General features: G+C 36.8%; 1 protein-coding gene across 1 annotated transcript in view; it reads right to left on the bottom strand.

Moving 5' to 3' along the window:
* Positions 1-16,749, bottom strand: part of MEOX2 (mesenchyme homeobox 2) — a 72,833-nt gene extending 56,084 nt beyond the window's left edge. The window contains exon 1 of the mRNA XM_007981991.3: positions 15,833-16,749. Coding sequence (XP_007980182.1) covers positions 15,833-16,346 — 514 coding nt within the window. The 5' untranslated portion in view covers positions 16,347-16,749. The remainder of the gene's footprint in view (positions 1-15,832) is intronic.
* Positions 16,750-18,843: the final 2,094 nt, after the last annotated feature.

Here is an 18,843-nt window from a genome sequence, read left to right as displayed (position 1 = left end):
TACTACCTTTTCTACCACAAATCACTAACAGGTTAACCCTCAATTAATTCCTAATTAATCTTTATTAAAAATGAATTCACTGGTGAATAGTCCTCCTGCTTCCCACATAGTCAAAACTCTGCAGTCATGGCAGCTGAATTGTGTAATGTATGGCCACAGCCAAACAGGCCCAGATGTTTCACAGTATAGACCAGAGACTCCCTATACGTCACTCTTACTTGCATTTGCTCTTTTCTAATGCCAAGATGAATACTTTATTCCCATTTTCCTTCTAAAAAGTTAAAAAACTCCTCTAGTAGCTTCTCCTGTTTCTCAGCTACCTGACTTGTGATTCTGGAATTCAGACCACGGATTACTAAAGATTACATCTTTTGAGAGGCTTGAAAGGTGAATGATTCCAGGTCATTAGTTGCCACTGCCTGATTCGATTAAGTTTTCATACTTTCCCCTTGGAAAATCTAGCCTAGTTCCTGGCATGTTCCCCATCCTTTCCCAGAAAAATGTCTCCTCCCCATTCCTCAAGAGGCCTGGAAGAATCTCCCTAGTTGACCTTACATTCTTGAATATGCTTTTATTGTTTGCTTTCCTGCTTCCAAAGTTCCACTTTTTTTTTTTTACATTCACTTCCATTGTTATGTCGTGCTTTACTCCATTTTCATTGGGTATCTTCACTTCAATGATTTCATATTTCTGAGTTTGCTTTTATTTTGGTAAGTCCCCATAACTTACATGTATGCATTATGTTTAATAATTATTTTAGGATGCATTTGTCCTCTTCAAAACAATGAATGCATTTTGTTTTCATAAATATTTGGTTGATAGATGCAAGAATTTATCCACAGAGGCATTTGGTAAAATAGTACTCTTACATTTCACTTTCAGATATGTTTCAACTTTTCATTATAATTGGCTTCTTGTGGTATTTGAATCTCATAATCTCTTTGTCCATTAAGGTGGGAGAGGGATACCATCCTTGATGCTTCCTTCAGTAGCTGAAGGGTAAGAAAGTTTGTCTCGTTGTTTAGAATGACTGTCCAACTGGAGTTACTAACAGATGAAAATGTTCTGTATTTGTGCTGCCCAATACATTAGCTAGTAGCCACATATAGTTATTGAGTACTTCGAATGTGCTTAGTGGAGCCAAACAATTGAATTTTTAATTTTATTTAGTTAAAATTTAAATTTAGACAGCAACATGTGGCTTTACATACCATACTACATGGAATAAAACAGTATTACAATAATTGATGCTAATCATATATGTACAGTTGGCCATTTCTAGCACATTTGTAGTATTTGTTGAGCAACCCTGTCTGACATTGGTCTCCAGGTGCAGAAAAAGATCATATTTAGACTACAGGGTCCTTGACTCTCAGAACTTTTCAACTGAGAAACAAGACTATTCTAAACTGGTAGTTCTCAACTTTGTCTATACATTCCAGTCACCTGGAAGTTTTTTTTATAACTACTAATGTCCAGATAAAATAATAAGATATCTGAGATGTTTTCAAAATAATTGGGACACTACGAGGCAGTAGTGGGATGGTACAAATAAATAAGATTTGCCAGGTGTTGATAAACATTGAACATAATGGACACAGGGAAGTCCATTATACAATTATCTCTATTTTTTAGATGCTGCAATTTTCCAATATAAAATTTTTTAAATGCCAGCTCCATTATAGATGAACTTAATCATATTCTATGGGGTATCATTATTTCTTTAAAATGCCCATATCATTCCAATGTAACATCCGTGTTGAGAATTACTGGTCAGAAAAAAGTAATTTTATGATAAATTAAGGAAGCATGGAGAGTCTGACAGTGATCTGTTCTTATGAACTAAATAAATTGCTAAAATGGAATCAGTATCAGAGTCATTGGTAACAAAACAAATCAGATTTAACAGATGTTTTAAAACCTATCAAAATGCATTGCAATATGGATTAATTTTTACTTTCTTACAGAAATAAATGCTAACTCAATTGCACAAGTAGACTTATTGTACACTTCCCTTTCATTAGACTGTTAACCTGACTAAGCCCAGAACCACAGCTGAAATGACTTTATTAGCTTGTCCACCCCTCACTATCATTGCTCCTTCCTTACAAGCCAGACCACAGTGTGGTTACTTATCAGTGCCTCATAACCACATAAACAAACAGCATTAATGAATATGGTTAATCAGTCATACCAAAAGCAGAGTGACATGACACAGGTATTACAGTTTAAATCAGTATCATCGTATCAAGGTCCTCATAGAGGAGATTTTTCATTTCTTTTTTAAAAACTGGTCAATCTGGGCTGGGCATGATGGCTCACGCCTGTAATTCCAGCACTTTGGGAGGCCACGAAGTGCTGATCACTTGAGGTCAGGAGTTCGAGACCAGCCTGGCATATATGGTGAAACCCCATCTCTACTAATAATACAAAAATTAGCCAGGCATGCTGCTGCACGCCTGTGATCCCAGCTGCATGGGTGGCTGAGGAAGGAGAATCACTTGAACCCAGGAGACTTAGGTTGCAATGAGCCAAGATTGCACCACTACACTCCAACCTGTGTGACAGAGTAAGACTCCATTTCAAAAAAAAAAAAAAGTGGTCAATTGAAAAATTTGCAATTAATCTATGTTTTATTTTCAGATCACCAACTATTTTCACCACTATCCAATACTACAATGCAGATTGCTTGATATTCCATATATTTCTCAGTTGTCCAATGATTCCATGTCTTATTTAATGTTTTGTCTCTGTGAGACGGGCATATTAAATACTATGTTTCTTGACTGTATATAATGCTGAGAAGCTCAACAATGTATAGCATAACTACACAGAATCTATATAGAATCTTATGTCTTACTTAAAAATAATGTAATGAGGCACTCTCACATGTTAGTTAGAAAATTAGACTTGACAGTTACCAAATTCTTAAAAATATAGACATCTTACCTTTCAAACTATAGATTGTTTCGCTGGTTTATGGTAAACTTTTAAAAATGCATATTTATTTTTGTTCTGATTAATCTAATAATAGCAAATATATCACATCTAATCAAGGTATTTCACTTTAGAAAGTATCCGTAAATATTGGGCCAGGCGCAGTGGCTCATGCCTGTAATCCCAACACTTTGGGAGGCTGAGGTGGACAGATCATGAAGTCAGGAGATCGAGACCATCCTGGCTAAAATGGTGAAACCCCATCTCTACTAAAAATACAAAAAATTAGTCGGGTGTGGTGGCATGTGCCTGTAGTCCCAGCTACTTGGGAGGTTGAGGCAGAAGAATTGCTTGAACCCGGGAGGCAGAGGTTGCAGTGAGCCGAGATCGTGCTAATGCACCCCAGTCTGGGCAACAGAGCGAGATTCCATCTCAAAAAAAAAAAAAAAAAAAAAAAAGAAAAAGAAAGAAAGAAAGAAAGAAAAGTAAAAAGAAAGTATCCATAAATATCAATTAGACACAAACACAGATAATTAAACTTAACCTGGACAGTCATTCAACTCTCCTACAGATTGCCCAAGCATCTTCAAAATTTGCCCTACTACTAAAAACCTGGAACCAAAACAAAAGCAAAACCAACATCAACAAAAACGGTCCTAGCTGGTCAATAAAGGTTGTAATGATTAGGATGAGAGACTGTAGGCAGAAATTCATTAAAATACAGTCTAAATTCTTTTCTGAGGAAATTAGATAGTAAGACATAGCATGTCACTGGGGATTCTTGACTAACTGAGAGATGTGGGAAATCCTGTAGAAAACTTGAATGTAGCTAAACTATAAATATTTAGATATTCACATTAGAAAGTATCAGAACATTGTCTTAAACTCTTAACATTAAGCATCATGTTCCAAAGACTAAGAGAAAAGTTCACTTTGCCAGAAAAGCACTGTTCTAAATACACACGAACATGCATATATGTGTATGTGTATATAGATAGATGATAGATATATATAATAATACATATGTATCTATCAATAAATATAATATTAAACAAAATTTGGTTATACACAAGAGCCAGTACGAGTGAAATCTAATAACATATTATTTATTCACATTAGCCACTCCCTGTGTCATGTGTTTCAAAGCCAATAATTCAACATTTGTATTTTAAGTGTAGAATAATTTCAGGTTAACGTAGAATTCCACGAAGAGAAATGATAGAGTCAAAATAATACCACATGTTGTATTATTCTACAGCATTTAATTATAGAAGAATGACAACAGATAAAGATGCTCAGAGAATACTTAGGGAGTCCTGGGGAAAGAACTAATTAAGTGCAAGTGACTTGAAAGTAGGTATAGAGAAAAAATACAGAAGAATATGGAATAGAATGGATTTGAACCATGCTCTGGTAGGATGAAGCAATGGAACGAGTCTTAAATACAAGTCTAATAGAAAAAGAGAAATCATCAACTGAGACTATGAATGTGAAAGCATTTTGAAAGTAAATTAAAATTAATTAGATAAAAGATTGTGTGTGTGCGTGTGTGTGTTTGTGTGTGTATGCACGTTTGGAACTGGTGTTGTCTTTAGAAAACAAAAGGAAAAAAGCTATGGAATAATTAACAGTATTTTTGATATTTAATTCTGTGTTTTGAGAGTCTTGTAAGAACTAAGGATCTGAAATAGACAAGAATGGTTAAGGTCAGAGTGTTCCAGAGGTTATACAGTTCATTGTATTGGAGAGGAACAGATGGGTCTGGTGTTTATACATTGTGGGGAAGATGGGTGTGAACAGGAGAGGAGGAGAAACAAGGAAAGTATGCCTGGTTAGCATTAGAAAAATGGCCAATCATTAATATTTTTCAGCATCTTCTGTGCAAAAAGACTATATTCAATTTTCTTAAATCAATTGCTTTCTAAAACTGGGGATAAAGTTAAGGACTTGAGATAAGGGAAGGTTGCCTGGACTCTACTTGTAATAATGTTTTTTATTACTTTATCTGAATACACACAAAAAAGGCAAATACAATGTAGGTAATGCTCAACTTAACAAAATTTACTTGGATTAAATGTTAAATTTTTAAACAAAAAACAGATTCTTCATTCACAAATAACTACCTAAAATATGATTCGGTTCACATAAATATCTACTATTTATAGCAAAGCCCATCTACACATTGCCAGATATTAAACTGTGTCAAATATATTCAGGTACTTTGGTAATTGATCACAAGAGCTATATCATTAAAAAATTTAAAAATTGAAGCTAGGAAAGTTGATCACTGTTCACATTTATAAAACAAAGCTGAAAAATGTCTGAGGTAATCATGAAATCAGATTCCGGGAGAGGTAATTTACACCCAAGCAAAGCACTTCGTCAAATTCCATTTTGTTCACTTAAAAGTGGTAGCCAACATTTTAAATGATCCTGAAATTTATTTTTATTGGGAAGACTAAAAACTTAAGGCTTCAAAATATTTTATGAGATATTCCTTTTAAGGGCACTAGGCTGAAGTCAGGATATGGAAGCTCAGCTGCCACTACTTGGCTGAATGAACAGACATTACTTAACTTCTCTGGGCACATTCCCTCATCTAGGAAATACATTCATTGAACTGGGTAGTGCTCTGAGTCTCTTCTAGTGTCTTGATTATTTTGATTCTAATCATCTGTTTAAACATTACAGATTACTATTCATTAAGAAAACTTTGACAAATCAAGCCTCTTCTAAAATCAAAGAGTTGATGCACCGGTTGATGCCGTTGGACCCTTCTTGTCCCTGCTGTGTATTATCGGACATTTAATATTTTGTTCTTCTTCCTGTACTCTTCTCCCTACATCCTGTACTCTTCTCCTCCCCGTTCTACTATTATCTAGCAGAGAAACACTATTCCTTTAAACTTCTCTCATTTTAGGGATCAAATTGCTGTGGATCTGAAAATGCTTAAAGAGTAAACTTTGCATTTGTGATTTTAATGTAATGTTTGATTCTATTATTTATTCAAAAGGCACTGTAGAAGTCTAGCATATATAATCATCTACAATTTTGCTGAAGTACATTTCTGAATTCTGCACACTGCACTGTGGATGTGGGAGAGGTGACTAAACTAAATGGAGTCAATGCAGTCAACCACCCAGGACTTGCAATTCCAGGGGTTTTGTGGTTCCCTTTTACCTCAATCTAAGTGGTATTTCTCAATAACGTATTAAATATGCAAGCGTGAAAAAACAAATAATTAAAATATTTTCTTTGTAAAAAGAAATTATACCACCAAAATAAAATTATTGTTATGCATTTTGTATGAGACATACATGTTTTCAGCTTTCAGTAATATTTGCACATTTGCCATTCTTAATGGTCTCCAACTGGAACTGCTAAAAATAACAGAACTACAACAAGAAAACTCTCTCTGCCATAAAGTTTCTAACATAGCAGGAAAATGTCATTCCCACCCTCCTAGTTAACAGCTAAAACAGAGACCCAAAATTTCATTGTCACATTTGAATTCCTTTTATTTAAGTTCTGTTTCCTCTTGACTAAATGCCCTGCCCCTCTGTACACTCTTTTTAAAAAGTTAAGTTCTGGCCAGGAGCGGTGGTTTACACCTGTAATCCCAGCACTTTGAGAGGCCGAGGCGGGCAGATCACTCGAGGTCAGTAGTTCAGGACCAGCCTGGCCAACATGTGAAACTGTGTCACTACTAAAAATACAAAAATTATCTAGGCGTGATGGCGGGCGCCTGTAGTCCTAGCTACCCAGGAGACTGAGGCAGGAGAATAGCTTGAACCCGGACGGCGGAGGTTGCAGTGAGTCGAGATAGCACCACTGCACTCCAGCCTGGGCAACAGAAAAAAACTTGGTCTCAAAAAAAAAAAAAAAAAAAAAAAAGTCTTCATTTTATTCTTTATTTTGTTCAATATGTACTCTTCCTGAAAAGAGCTTTTCAATGGAGAAGTAGCAGGAGACACAAGAGAAGAGGAGGTTAGGAGAGGCCCAAGCAAGAGGCTGTGGAATGGGAATCTTAAGGGTGGGAAAGGCACTTGAGCCTCTTACATAACTTGGCTAGAATTCATCTTACATTTCAGGGAAATTTCATGCCATTTACAATTCTAAGGACAATGATTATTTTAAATCTTTAGTAATTACTTAGGCAAGCCACATTTCCTATAGCAGTATTTGTAATAAAATGCAAACAGGTAGCATAAAATAGATTATTTTCAGATGGTGTATATGCATGACATAATGACACCTTCATTGATAGATGATAAAAATGATAACACTTTACTAAGCCAGTCATTGTTCTAATTGCTTTGTGTATATTCATTCAATTTCATTTTCAGAAACGATGGTACAAAAAAGTTAAAATTTGTGGCCGAGGGGTGACAACAGTAAGAGACAGAGCAGGGGTTTAGCCCTAACCATTGTGTTCTCTCAGATATGCTCGCCTCATTTCTTCTTCGGTTGACTCTTAGGGTTTCATCCACCTAGCCCCCGGGGTTCTGGCTTTGGATAGTGTTTGGTCAATGGGAAGCAACAAAAGAAGACTGGAGGACATGAAGACAGGTTATTGGATGATATTTGACATGAGATGCAATCCTCCATCTGAGGTCCCAACATTTCAAGAAAGCTTCTGTCCTGTTGCGCTCACTGGATTCTGGTAAGAGCTCCCTGCATTTGCCCCCTCAGGTTAGGAGAGCTAATATATTCCAATTGTGGACAGATCCTGGGTGATTCATCATTTCCTGTGGTTTCCCTACATTCTACCCACCATCAAATTGCCATCATCAAACTCTCTTCAATTATCCCTTTGAGTGTGACATCTATTTCCTTGTCTAATATGATAACTAAGAAATAGGATAAATCTTTTATGATTTATCAACTAATGGCTAAATATGCAAAAGTGTTGCCACTTTTTAATATTTTCCTAAACATCTAGGTATTCTAGAAAATAAATTATAAAGCTCTACTTCCAGGAACAAAGAATAGTTCTGGAGGAAAAATTACTTATAATTCTCTGAATTTTGAGTGTGGACGTTCACAAGATGGTAATCCTGGAAACGTGGGTGGCAGCAAGCCTTCAAATAGGGATGTCTAAACTCTGACTTTCCTGTCATTTCAATCTGTCTCAATCATTTTTACATCTACACTCTGTCTAGTTTAATGCATTCAGATCTGTTTATACTTCAAATAAGAAAAAGAAATTCCCATGTAAACATAGCCTATAGGTGAGAAAATTTTAATTGTTAAAGGCAGTAAACATACTAAGACCTCAATTTATCTTTGAATAATATTAAATAAGAGACATCACTTGATTCCAACCTATGCAGTGAGTGTTAAAGCATTATTTACATGGTTCTTTAAATGTGAAAGTTATTTGCTAAATTGCTGTTGTCCCACAAAATCAAAGCTAGTTCCCATTACTTTTCAGATGACACATATTTATTTTCCTAAATATTTTCCTGCTTGTGTTACCTACCAACATAAATCAATGGTTTGCGAAATTTGCTTTGCATTCATTGTTAATTTGATATGAGTCATGCCCATTTAATTTTTTCAACTAATAAGAATATACCTCAGTTTAGTTTGCTAGTTTTTTGGGTGGCTAAGAGTAATCATCCAAATGTTTACTGTGCAGTCCAGACGGTGGACAAGCTACCTCGACAGACTCCGAATATATTTCACTACTTCATTTGCAATTAACTATCACTTTGCAAAAATAAGTTTTAATTTGGGTGTCATTTCTGGCAAAAATCTAAGGCTGTATTTTCAAAGAGTAAAATTCCAGGCCTTTAAAATTCTACTGGCATCTGCCAACCTAAGCTGGACCCTCCTCTAGGTTTTGCAGAGCCTGACAGATGACTTCACCTTAGTCATTTTCTTGCCCACAGTCACGTAAGATAACTGCGAATTTGTTTTTTTCTTGTAATATTATGGGAATCTCTTGAAGTATGTGAAGAATAATGAGCTAAAGAAAGAGGAAAAACAAAAGAAAACAAAAACTGCAGGGACTTGGCAGGTTTGACTTTTATGACTATCATTGATTGCCAGCTTAAGCCTGCTGGACTCCTCACACAACTGTATATGCTTCAAGCTTAATATTAAATTTTGTAATTGGAACATTTATAATCATATTATGGCATTTAATAAGGATGCTCCAATTCAGATTTACTATTATCAGAAATTAAATTTGGAGTTCTAGTAATGTATGCATATATATGTGTGGGTGTGGGTGTGCATATATCTATATATCTATATGAATATATAAAGTAAATGCCTTCTTTTAACATGTGGTTTAAGTATAGCTTCCAAGTCCTAGTTAATTCAGCACCCTCCCTTTTATCCTTTCCTTGCCATTTTCCTCTCTACTAGATTACAATAAAAACAAAATCTATGAAAGTAAGCAGCTTATAATCATAATTTTAATCGATGAAGCCTATGCAAGCTTTAAGAAACATACCTCTAACATCTTAGAAATAAAGCTTATGAACACAAACAGCAGAATACGTAAATACATTTGAAACATTCACATTGAATTGATTCTGTAAAATTTTGAAGAGCAACAGCTTTTGAATTTAAAGCTATAATGAATACCCTAAAGTTTTTACCACTGTGAGTTATCACCTAGTAAAAAGATGTTATATTTGCAATAAAAGTACACATTTTAAGGACATAAGAATTATCATCAAGGTACATAAATAGTTTAGAATTATTAAACATTTAAGTAAATGGAAATTTTAAAAATAAAATAGCAATATTATCACACAAGTTAAAGATCCAGTTTATTAATTTCTAATTCTATTGATAAAACAAGGGATTATTTTTTAAAAGCTTTTTCCCTGTTTCATACAAACACTTTCCAAAAATGTATAGATACAGTACAGATTCTACCTGATCATTCTTGCGCATATGCTGATGTAAGAAACCAAAAACATGTAAATTATTTTCATAACACTATGAAAACCAATATTAAAAAATGCAGTACACAATTAATAGCGAGTAACATGTATAAATTTAGAAATATTATGTTTCTGTAGACAATGTAACATTATAAATGAAAGCTTCAGGAATAATGAGCTACTTTGCTATATATCAAAAATTTCAAATATAAAGGAAAGTTAATAACCACTCATTGCCCATGAAAATTAATAACCCATTCAATCATACACTTACCATGTAACTTTCTGTTAATTTAATAATACATAATGTCAAAAGGTTTTAAATGAAAATACTTATCTGAAACATAAAAAGAATATCTGAGATGAACACAAATGCATCAATAGATACATTATAGATTATTTTGTGTCATAAAATACTATCTAGTAAAACATTCCTTAAAAATCAATATTTTTATAATGTAAGTAAAATAGGAAGAACTCTTAGGGAAAGGGGCATCAGATTTAGATTAATTCTGCCTCTAACGCAAATTGAAGGCTGAGCCCTCTATGACCTTGACCATTGTAAGTTTTATTACATTAAAATAAATAAAATATTCTGCGAGGTTTTCTCCAATGGGATTTTGAATCTCACTGATGACTATGATTTAGGAGTAGTGTAGAGAGTTTTGCAACTAACTATACTTTATACCGTTACCCCTTCTCTACTTGGGGGTTCAGTTCAACACGCTAATAAAAGAAATAGTCATAAGAACATCATAAGGAAAGTAGGCAAAATGTTAGTGCCTCATTACATTTATAATCTTTACAAAAAATGTATGTCAGTAAACCATATTAACATCTAAAGCACATGATATGTAGAAACAAATCGTGACTATAAAATGTGTCTTGTTTCTTAAATACGCTAAATAGGAAATAGATCACATTTACTTCAATTTTTAATCTGTGGACTTTGGCCTTAGTTTGTGTTTTATTTTATTTTTTTGCTTTTGATTTTAACCACTGAAATCATTCACCAATACTATAAGCCAGGAAATACAATGTAACTGGCCAGTTGAGAATTAAGCCTTCTCATTTTATTATTACAATCAAGGGAGGAAATGCTTATATATCTTCCTGCACAAAATGCTTCATTTATTTAAAAAAAAAAGTGACAAAAATAAAGAAAATTTGGGAGAGATAAGTCATCCACAATTATTAATTCAACAAATATTATTTAAGGAATTCCTATCTGTAATTTACTTTCTAATATTTCTGCATCCTTAGCATTTGTCACTCAAAGACATTTGCAGTCCTCATAGCAGTGCTTGGAAAAGAGATATGCTCTGAAAATTTAGAAATAAATTCCTGAAGTGAATACAGTTCAAAACTAAAATATATTGTTGTACTATATTGGTTTTTCCCATTTGAAATGAAAATTTTAAAAGCCTTCACATTTGGTTTTGTGTGTCAAGTTGCCATTGTAAAAACACTAAACGAATAAAATTTCGCAAGCAAGGCAGCATTATCAGCCTAAGTACATGTAGTGGGCTTATATATGGTGACGTTTTACGTAACTCAACTATTAATTCATCTATAGATTTACATTTCTTAAGTGCAAAAAAAAGCAATTATTTCATTACATACAGAATTCGCCTCCCAAATTTCCCAGAATCTAAGAGAAAGGATTGCTACTTTCTGATATTTCATTTTTGCTTAAAATTAAGTTCTTAGGATGTTTAGATCTTATTATAAATATTACAATTTAAATTCCAGGGTTATAATGAATGATCTATGTTTTCAAACACAGAGGGAAAATGGGATAATGACTGAAGTACTGTTTTTTCAGTTTATTAGTAAAAATCAGCTTATAATATGTCAATGTAATGGTTTCTATTGATAATTACCGTAAACAAAGATTAAAATTTTAAATACTAAGTTCTGGATTTCGAAGCCCAGTGAAAGTTTGTGCAATACCATGCCTTGCATTTATGATTTTTCTTTTCAAATGAACTATAAATGAAGAAATTTACACAGAAGTGGAAACTATTCCTACTTTTATTTGCATTCTTCCTTCCATTCATTGCTAACGTTCAAGAGTAAAGCATTTTAATTCTAAAGGAATTGTTGCTTTTAACTTGAGTGTGATTATTTTAGATCGTATTTTAGAACACTCATGTAGGTCAATGATACTTAGAATTTTTTATGTCAGATTACCATTTTTAAATGTTCACACCCAAAATTAGTCTATGAGTCCAAGACAAAGAGTGAAAAACAAATCCATTTGATTTGTTCAATACTTCACTATAACCTTCAAGATCCAGTATATTATTTTTAAATTCTGAAGCAAATGCTGAAAAGCCACAATCCAGTAACACAGAAATGAATAATAACACTATTTTATTCCTTTCAGAAAACACAATGATTGAAATGTCTTGGAAATATTACAGTGTAATACTGAATGAGGTTGAGAAGGTATTACTCTGAGTTTAACTTCCAGCTTATTAAATGTAATATTTGCTACTCATTCTGCATAGTCAAGCATATAGACAGACATAATTTGACAGCAAAGGCTTTATGATATAGTAGCTATAAATAAAATATTTGTAATTTTACAAGAATCTAATATGATTCAAAACCTAGTAAAATCTACCTCCCCAAATCGCTCTTTTCTTTTTTGATATAATTTTTATTTTTTTTTATAAAATATGTATTCATAAATTTGAATAGAAAATATCTAGATATGTACACTGTATAATGCATGCACAAAAGCTAAAGTTAGATCAAGGAATTAATTTTAGTTACTTTAACTAAAAGTGGGCAGTTTATTCCTACTACTAGATTGCTCAAAGAGCAATCAAATGTAATTGAAACCAAGCAATTCACACTATTTATAGACATTTTTCAGAATCACCTGCTTTGTAGTGATTTTTTTCAGCACAGTTGTAAAGTTTTGATTTTTAAGAGTCCCTTTGAAGACGTGGCAGATGTTGGCTTTGCTAATAATGCTGGAAAGCGCAGCAGGTTCAAAGTTACAAAAATGTTTAACACATATAAAATATAACGGCGTGTTTTTCTATTAAATTTGGTTATTTTCAATTGTCAATAAACTTACGTAAAGGAAGCCTAAAGTTCATAAATATTTGCTTCCAAAACATGAAGCTGCTAGAGTTTGTATATGTGTGTGTCCATGTGCATTTGTGGAGGGAAAATGCATAAAATATATACTAGAGAAGCTTACATATTACAGTTTTAAATCATTACTATAAATAAAATAGTAAGGTTTATAAATATTTAAGCTGTTTTTCAATATTTTCTGGTGCTTAAAATTCTTTTAGAATTTAACACGGTAATTAGCACAGACCCACACAGTCTAGGTATTAGACGCAGGGATACAGAATTTTGATTCTGACTTTACCCTGGATTTATGTACTAAATTTTCTCTCAACCATAAATGAAAAGTAATTATAAACTACCTAACAAAATACAGATGGTCTTACTATATAGGATGAGATTTTTATCTAACACAATTTTAAATTTCAGGAGTACTGAAATCACTTCAATTTTGTTTTTTAGAAATATTGAAATACTAAAATGTGCTATAAGCAATGAGAGATATACGTATTAATAGCACACCAGGATCATAATCATTTTCAATGTTGCTTTAGTTTGTGCTGGATCAAGATGTCTATGAAATAAAATCTCTTTGAAGATAATTTATGGAAAACCTAATGCAATTGTTACACGAGAAAGATATCTTTAATTTAAGTCTATCTGAATATCTGACAAATATACCTCAAGCTGAAATTGGAAAATAAAATTTTAAATAAGTGTACATAGATTTAAACAGAAATTATTGTGATACTTCTTTTTAGTCAATATTTCTTCAAAATATCAAAGGAAAGAAAAGCTCGTCCTAAGTCCCCAGTATTTTTATCCTTGGTGATGACTAATTGTACTTTCCACTCAAGTTTTAATCTGTTAATAATTTATGCAGCTGACACAAACACTTATATTGGCTTGTTTTTCCAGTACCCTCATTATCAGCTTCAACATGTAGAAATGAACTTAATTTCGTTAAATGGTTATTTCCCACTAAGTTAGGGGGAGAGATAAATATGCTTTGTAAAAGTATTCCACTTTAAAAAAGTTATTAAAATAAATTAAGGGAATCAGTTACTGAATTCCACTTTCTTGGTTTCCCCCAAACAAAATAACATGGGCTTGTATGAAAATTCAGTTTGCCCTAAGAAACTTAAGGGCACTGGCTCAGTTCAGGAAGCATAAAGAACAATCTATCATGTAGGTTACTCATTGCAGAAAATAAAATGAACAGTAAGAGCTTATGGGAATTGCGAGAGTACTCTCATCATCCTGAACTGGGATCTGCTTCCAAAGTGACACTGATATCAAATGTTCAGTTTATGAAATTGTCACTGCATTCTAAAATTGACCGTTTTTCTAATAAAAATGGAAACCTTCTTGCTATGATTAACCATTCAACTCACTATCTAAAGAGACTTTCACTTATAGTTAGGAAATTAATATGAGTGACACTACTGGTAATTTTCTTATAAAAACCAATTTGTGACAGAACATTAAAAGTTCACTCCCTGACCTTGGAAAATAAAAGTTAGCTTTTGAGACCATGACAGAAGAATCCATCCCATAGTATCGCTGAAGAACCATTGATATTGCTGTGAAGGCTGAGGGAATATTAAATATGCGGTCAATCATTTTCATTTATGTGGCATCTTACCTAAAGCTTTATACACGATAAACATTTTTCCAATACTTCAAACCGACATATGGGATTACCTTCTAGGACTATTATTAACCCAATTCCGCAGAGGAAGAAAAATATGCAAATATTATATTAAACAAATGACATCTTCCAAAAATATGCAATCCAGGTTGCACTATAGCCACGAAAGAAAACTCACAAGTCTTAATTTTAAAGTATCTTTTAACAATTTTATGATAATACAGGTAGGTAAGAGCTTTGAAAAGTGGTCTGGAAAACTTTGAGTTTCTCTGGATTGCTACAGAAAAGTTACTCGGCAAGTTGTGTCTTCAAGCACCAGAGGTCAGAAAGGTTTCCCTTTTGCGTGGCTGCTCAAATTATCCCCACTGAAATCAGCGCCTCCTGCGCGCACCCTTGCATACCACCTTCAGGCACGTAGCTAACTAACACTACCCGAGCTACTGTTGCTTCGCTGTATTTGTCTCTACTAATACCCACTTGGTAGAGGGATTTGTTTTCCACTTTTGAAACGTAGATTCCGTAATTAGCTTACACCACATGAACATGTACTATTAAGGTTCGTCTTTCTTCCAGTGTGAGCATCTATTTATTTACAATTCTCTGACACATTCCTTAAAATCTGAATTCCTAGATAATGTCTTTTTCCCCAATAAAGGGAAAATTTTACCATTTGAAATAGGGTGCTATTTAAAGAACGCTGAAATAAGAATGTTAGGAAAAAAAAAAAAAACTAAAACTTTTTTTTTCTCATGCGCTCTGCCAAGTTCCACTGCAAGTTCCAAATATTGTGCAATGATTTGGAAATCCAGTTAACGATGGGAAAAATCGAGCCACTCACAGTCGGGAACTTCCAAGAGAAAAGTCAAGAAGCGGCACCCGCACGCACGCCTGCCCAACCGACGCTGCATCCCTGGGCGCACGCCCCTCCCTCCCCAGCGCTGGGATGGAAGGTCACGCTTCGCAATCGATTTCACAGCCACTTGTCCTTTTTTATCAACCTTCTGGTAAACTAGTTTAGGACCTTGGAGAGCTTAGAGCTGCTGGCTGTATATGCATTGCTCTCGGATAAACACGTGTCCCCCAAATATCAGGACCAAAGCTTCACCGCCGAATTTGGACGCGGGAAGCCACAAAGGGCAACACATTCCCATATTCCCCGCTGCCACCCTCTAGTGCGAGAATCTCCCCTGGCATCTCTCCGCCCCCTTTCCAGGCCGGCGCGCACTCTCGAAGGTGCCGGGTGCGCCCTTACCTGAGCTGTCGCTTTTCCTCTTGCCACCGCTTCGCTTCTCCGCCTCCGCAGGTGACAGTGCCTGGCGGCCGTAGTCCCCCGGCGCGCACGCGGCCCCAGTCGGGGTGCTGGAGCCCAAGCTGGAAGAGTTGGAACACAGGACCGGAGGGCTGCTCCCCAACTCTGGGGGACCTCCGGAGTCGGGCTGGAGGCAGAGGCTGTGCCGAGCCGCACTCGGTGGGGAGGACATCTGCGGGAGGTGCCAGTTGGTTTGCAGAGCCTGGTGCTGCTGCTGCTGATGGTGGTGATGGTGGTGGTGGTGGTGGTGGTGGTGCCCCCTGTGATGCTGGCTGGCAAACATGCCCTCTTCGTTGGGGTATCCCGCGATTATGCAAGACGAGGAAGAAGTAGAGAGCTCGGGGTAAGACATATGGTCAGATCTTCCATGGAGGGCGAGAGAAGATTGGGAGAACGGGTGCAAGCCTTGCGCCGTGGCGTGAGGGCTGCGCAGGCAGCCAAAGAGCGGGTGTTCCATAGCATGCAAGTTTCGGGTTCCAGGCAGAAGACTTCAGGACGGTTCCAAAGGCCACCACCCTCTGTCACTTTTCACTGGAAACTGTATGATTTTTTTTTTACCCTTCCAAAGCAATAGCCGTGCACTTCTGCAGAGCTCGGATAATCCCGGTTCTGAGCCCCAGCGGCCAGTCTCCTTTGCATATGAACAGTCGGACCTGGAAGAGCTTCCCTGAACTACTCAGATGTCAAGACTGGGAGAGGTTGAAGCCAAAAGAAGGTGGTCCCAGAGAACTGCTTTCAGGGGGAAATGGCTCTGAGAGGTTATAAATAGAGTGTAACGTGAGCTGGGGGCCGGCTTAGGAGCCCAGAATTGACCACATGCAAACTCCCTCCAAAACTCCCGCTCAGTTTGCGCCACGCGCTCCCAGTTCCACTTCCTATCGCCTGCTGGACAGACGCAGAGCGTCCACGCCCGCCCAGCACTGCTGGCTGCCAGGGCTACAAGCGGCACGCCAGTGCCTAAGTCCCGCCCGGGAGGGCAGTAGCTCTGCCCTCCAGACTCTGGAGGCCTGGGCGCGGCGCACACCAACCCCAACCCAGCACCCTGATTCCTACCTACTCACTTTCCTCTCCGGGAAACGTGACTTATCAGTGTCATTTGGGAACTGTCACCTGTAGAAAAGCTAGGGATATGCCTAGCCTTTCAGAAACCCGAAAGAAGTAATAGGGTTAAACGAAAAGATCAGAGCTAGTTAGGCGCATCCTCGAAGTTTTTCAAACTTCGCATCTTCCCGTGCCCTGGGCGCCGCAGCGCGCCTAGGTTTTCACAGCTGGTTTCTGTGGGTGGATTGTTAATGGGCTGGGACGCCAGATATGAGGTTGTGGGGATGAGTACCACGGCCTGGAAAAGGCGGTTCTCAGTGCGGAACGAAGAGGGACCCGGTAGGGTGGGTGGGAGGAAGGCGTGAGTCTGAAAGGGTTGCAGATGCCTGCTCCCTGGCATCCTCATGTGCGATGCCAGGTAGAGGCTCCCTTCCCCCTCTTTCCTGGTCCCGCTCAATTTCCTAGCCACTTGTCCACCAAGAAGAAATTTTCCTGGGTCAAAAACATTTCCAGGCGATTTTGTCCCGGTCACATGAGATGTGTAGATTGCATGCACATTTCTAGCCTTTCCCCTCAGGAGCTAGCCCAGGTCTCCACAGTTTCCTACAGAAATCCACTCTCTTCCGCTCAAAAATAAATCCGCTAATCGCATCCCTTATCGCCACCGTCCCATTTACTGAGAAATCTTACATTTCGATAGCTCCCAAAATTCACTAAGCTTGGGCACTTGGCTATAACTTTGCATCCCTGAAAATGAATTAGAAAATTTGCCTCCGGTAAGCATGCAAGAATGAGGGCAGGGCTTTGAGACTGCCACTTGTTTGGCGGGTGACAGGGTCCGCTGGGGGCAGAGTCGTTTACACACAAGTGACCGGGGCTGTAATGAGCAGGAGGAACACTCATGTCCCATCTGGGACCTGTCGCATCAGGAGAATATCTGTAGTCACCTATTCTGCCCGGGGCCCCAAATGCGCCACCAGCAGTGTCGCCCCGTTATTTTCATTGTCTCAGGTGTCCAGAGGATGATGACCAGGTCTTTGAAGTTGTTAGTGGGATTAATGGGTACAGCAAACTGGGCTAGACATCTGGTTTGAATTAGGAAAAAGTATTGATTAATCTTTGAGAGGTGTCCCCAAAGCAGAACCTTTCCCCTCCTCTTCCAGTCCCCCTGCTTAAGCCTCACTATCTTCTTTTCTTTTAAGTCATGCTGCAGAATAGTGGCTTCTCAAAAACACCCGTGTGAAAGATCGAATTGTTTTCTATTGCTTAGAGGTGGGGTGGAGTGGGGGTTGATCAGGAATTCTGAGATTTGTAAGCGCTGCTTTCTTTAACGGAAATTGAGCTCTATTTTGAGGGAAATTAGTTTTGCAGACTTCGTTTAAAAAAAAAAAAAAAACTAAAACTTTTGTTCACCAGCTGCTCAGCTTTTCAGTCTGGATCTGAGCTGAAACCTGCTGCAAGTCTTTGACGGTAAGAATTTCTTTGCCGATACTTTGGGAATCTAATATTGTTTTAGACTTCGAAAGGGGGTGTTGTTCAGGTTGCACGTTTCTAGGGGCTTTAAGCACTAGCAGGATGGCGTCCAGGACTTAGATCTTAAGAATATTTCTTCCTGCCACTCCCCACGCCCTTGGCTCTTTAAGAATAAAAAGAGGTGGGGGAGTTATAGTCCTCTAATATCATCGGAATATTTTTTGTATTTTCATTGTGTTTATGGTTTCAATATGTGCTCTGATATTAAAAGTTAAAGTACAAAGAGCAACACTAAACTTCCCCAACTTGTGTAGCTTCTCTATGGATTCTGGGTGAAAGCATTAAAGGCTTTATTTAAAGTGAGATTTAGGCAACTACCTCAATAAGCCTAACCAGAAATATTTACATAATACAATGCTGTCAACTAAAGCATTGTGGAA

Source organism: Chlorocebus sabaeus, chromosome 21, assembly GCF_047675955.1.
Source record: "Chlorocebus sabaeus isolate Y175 chromosome 21, mChlSab1.0.hap1, whole genome shotgun sequence".
NCBI classification, from domain to species: Eukaryota; Metazoa; Chordata; class Mammalia; order Primates; family Cercopithecidae; genus Chlorocebus; species Chlorocebus sabaeus.
Note: the sequence above shows the minus strand (reverse complement) of the source record. Positions and strands in the feature narration are given on the sequence as shown.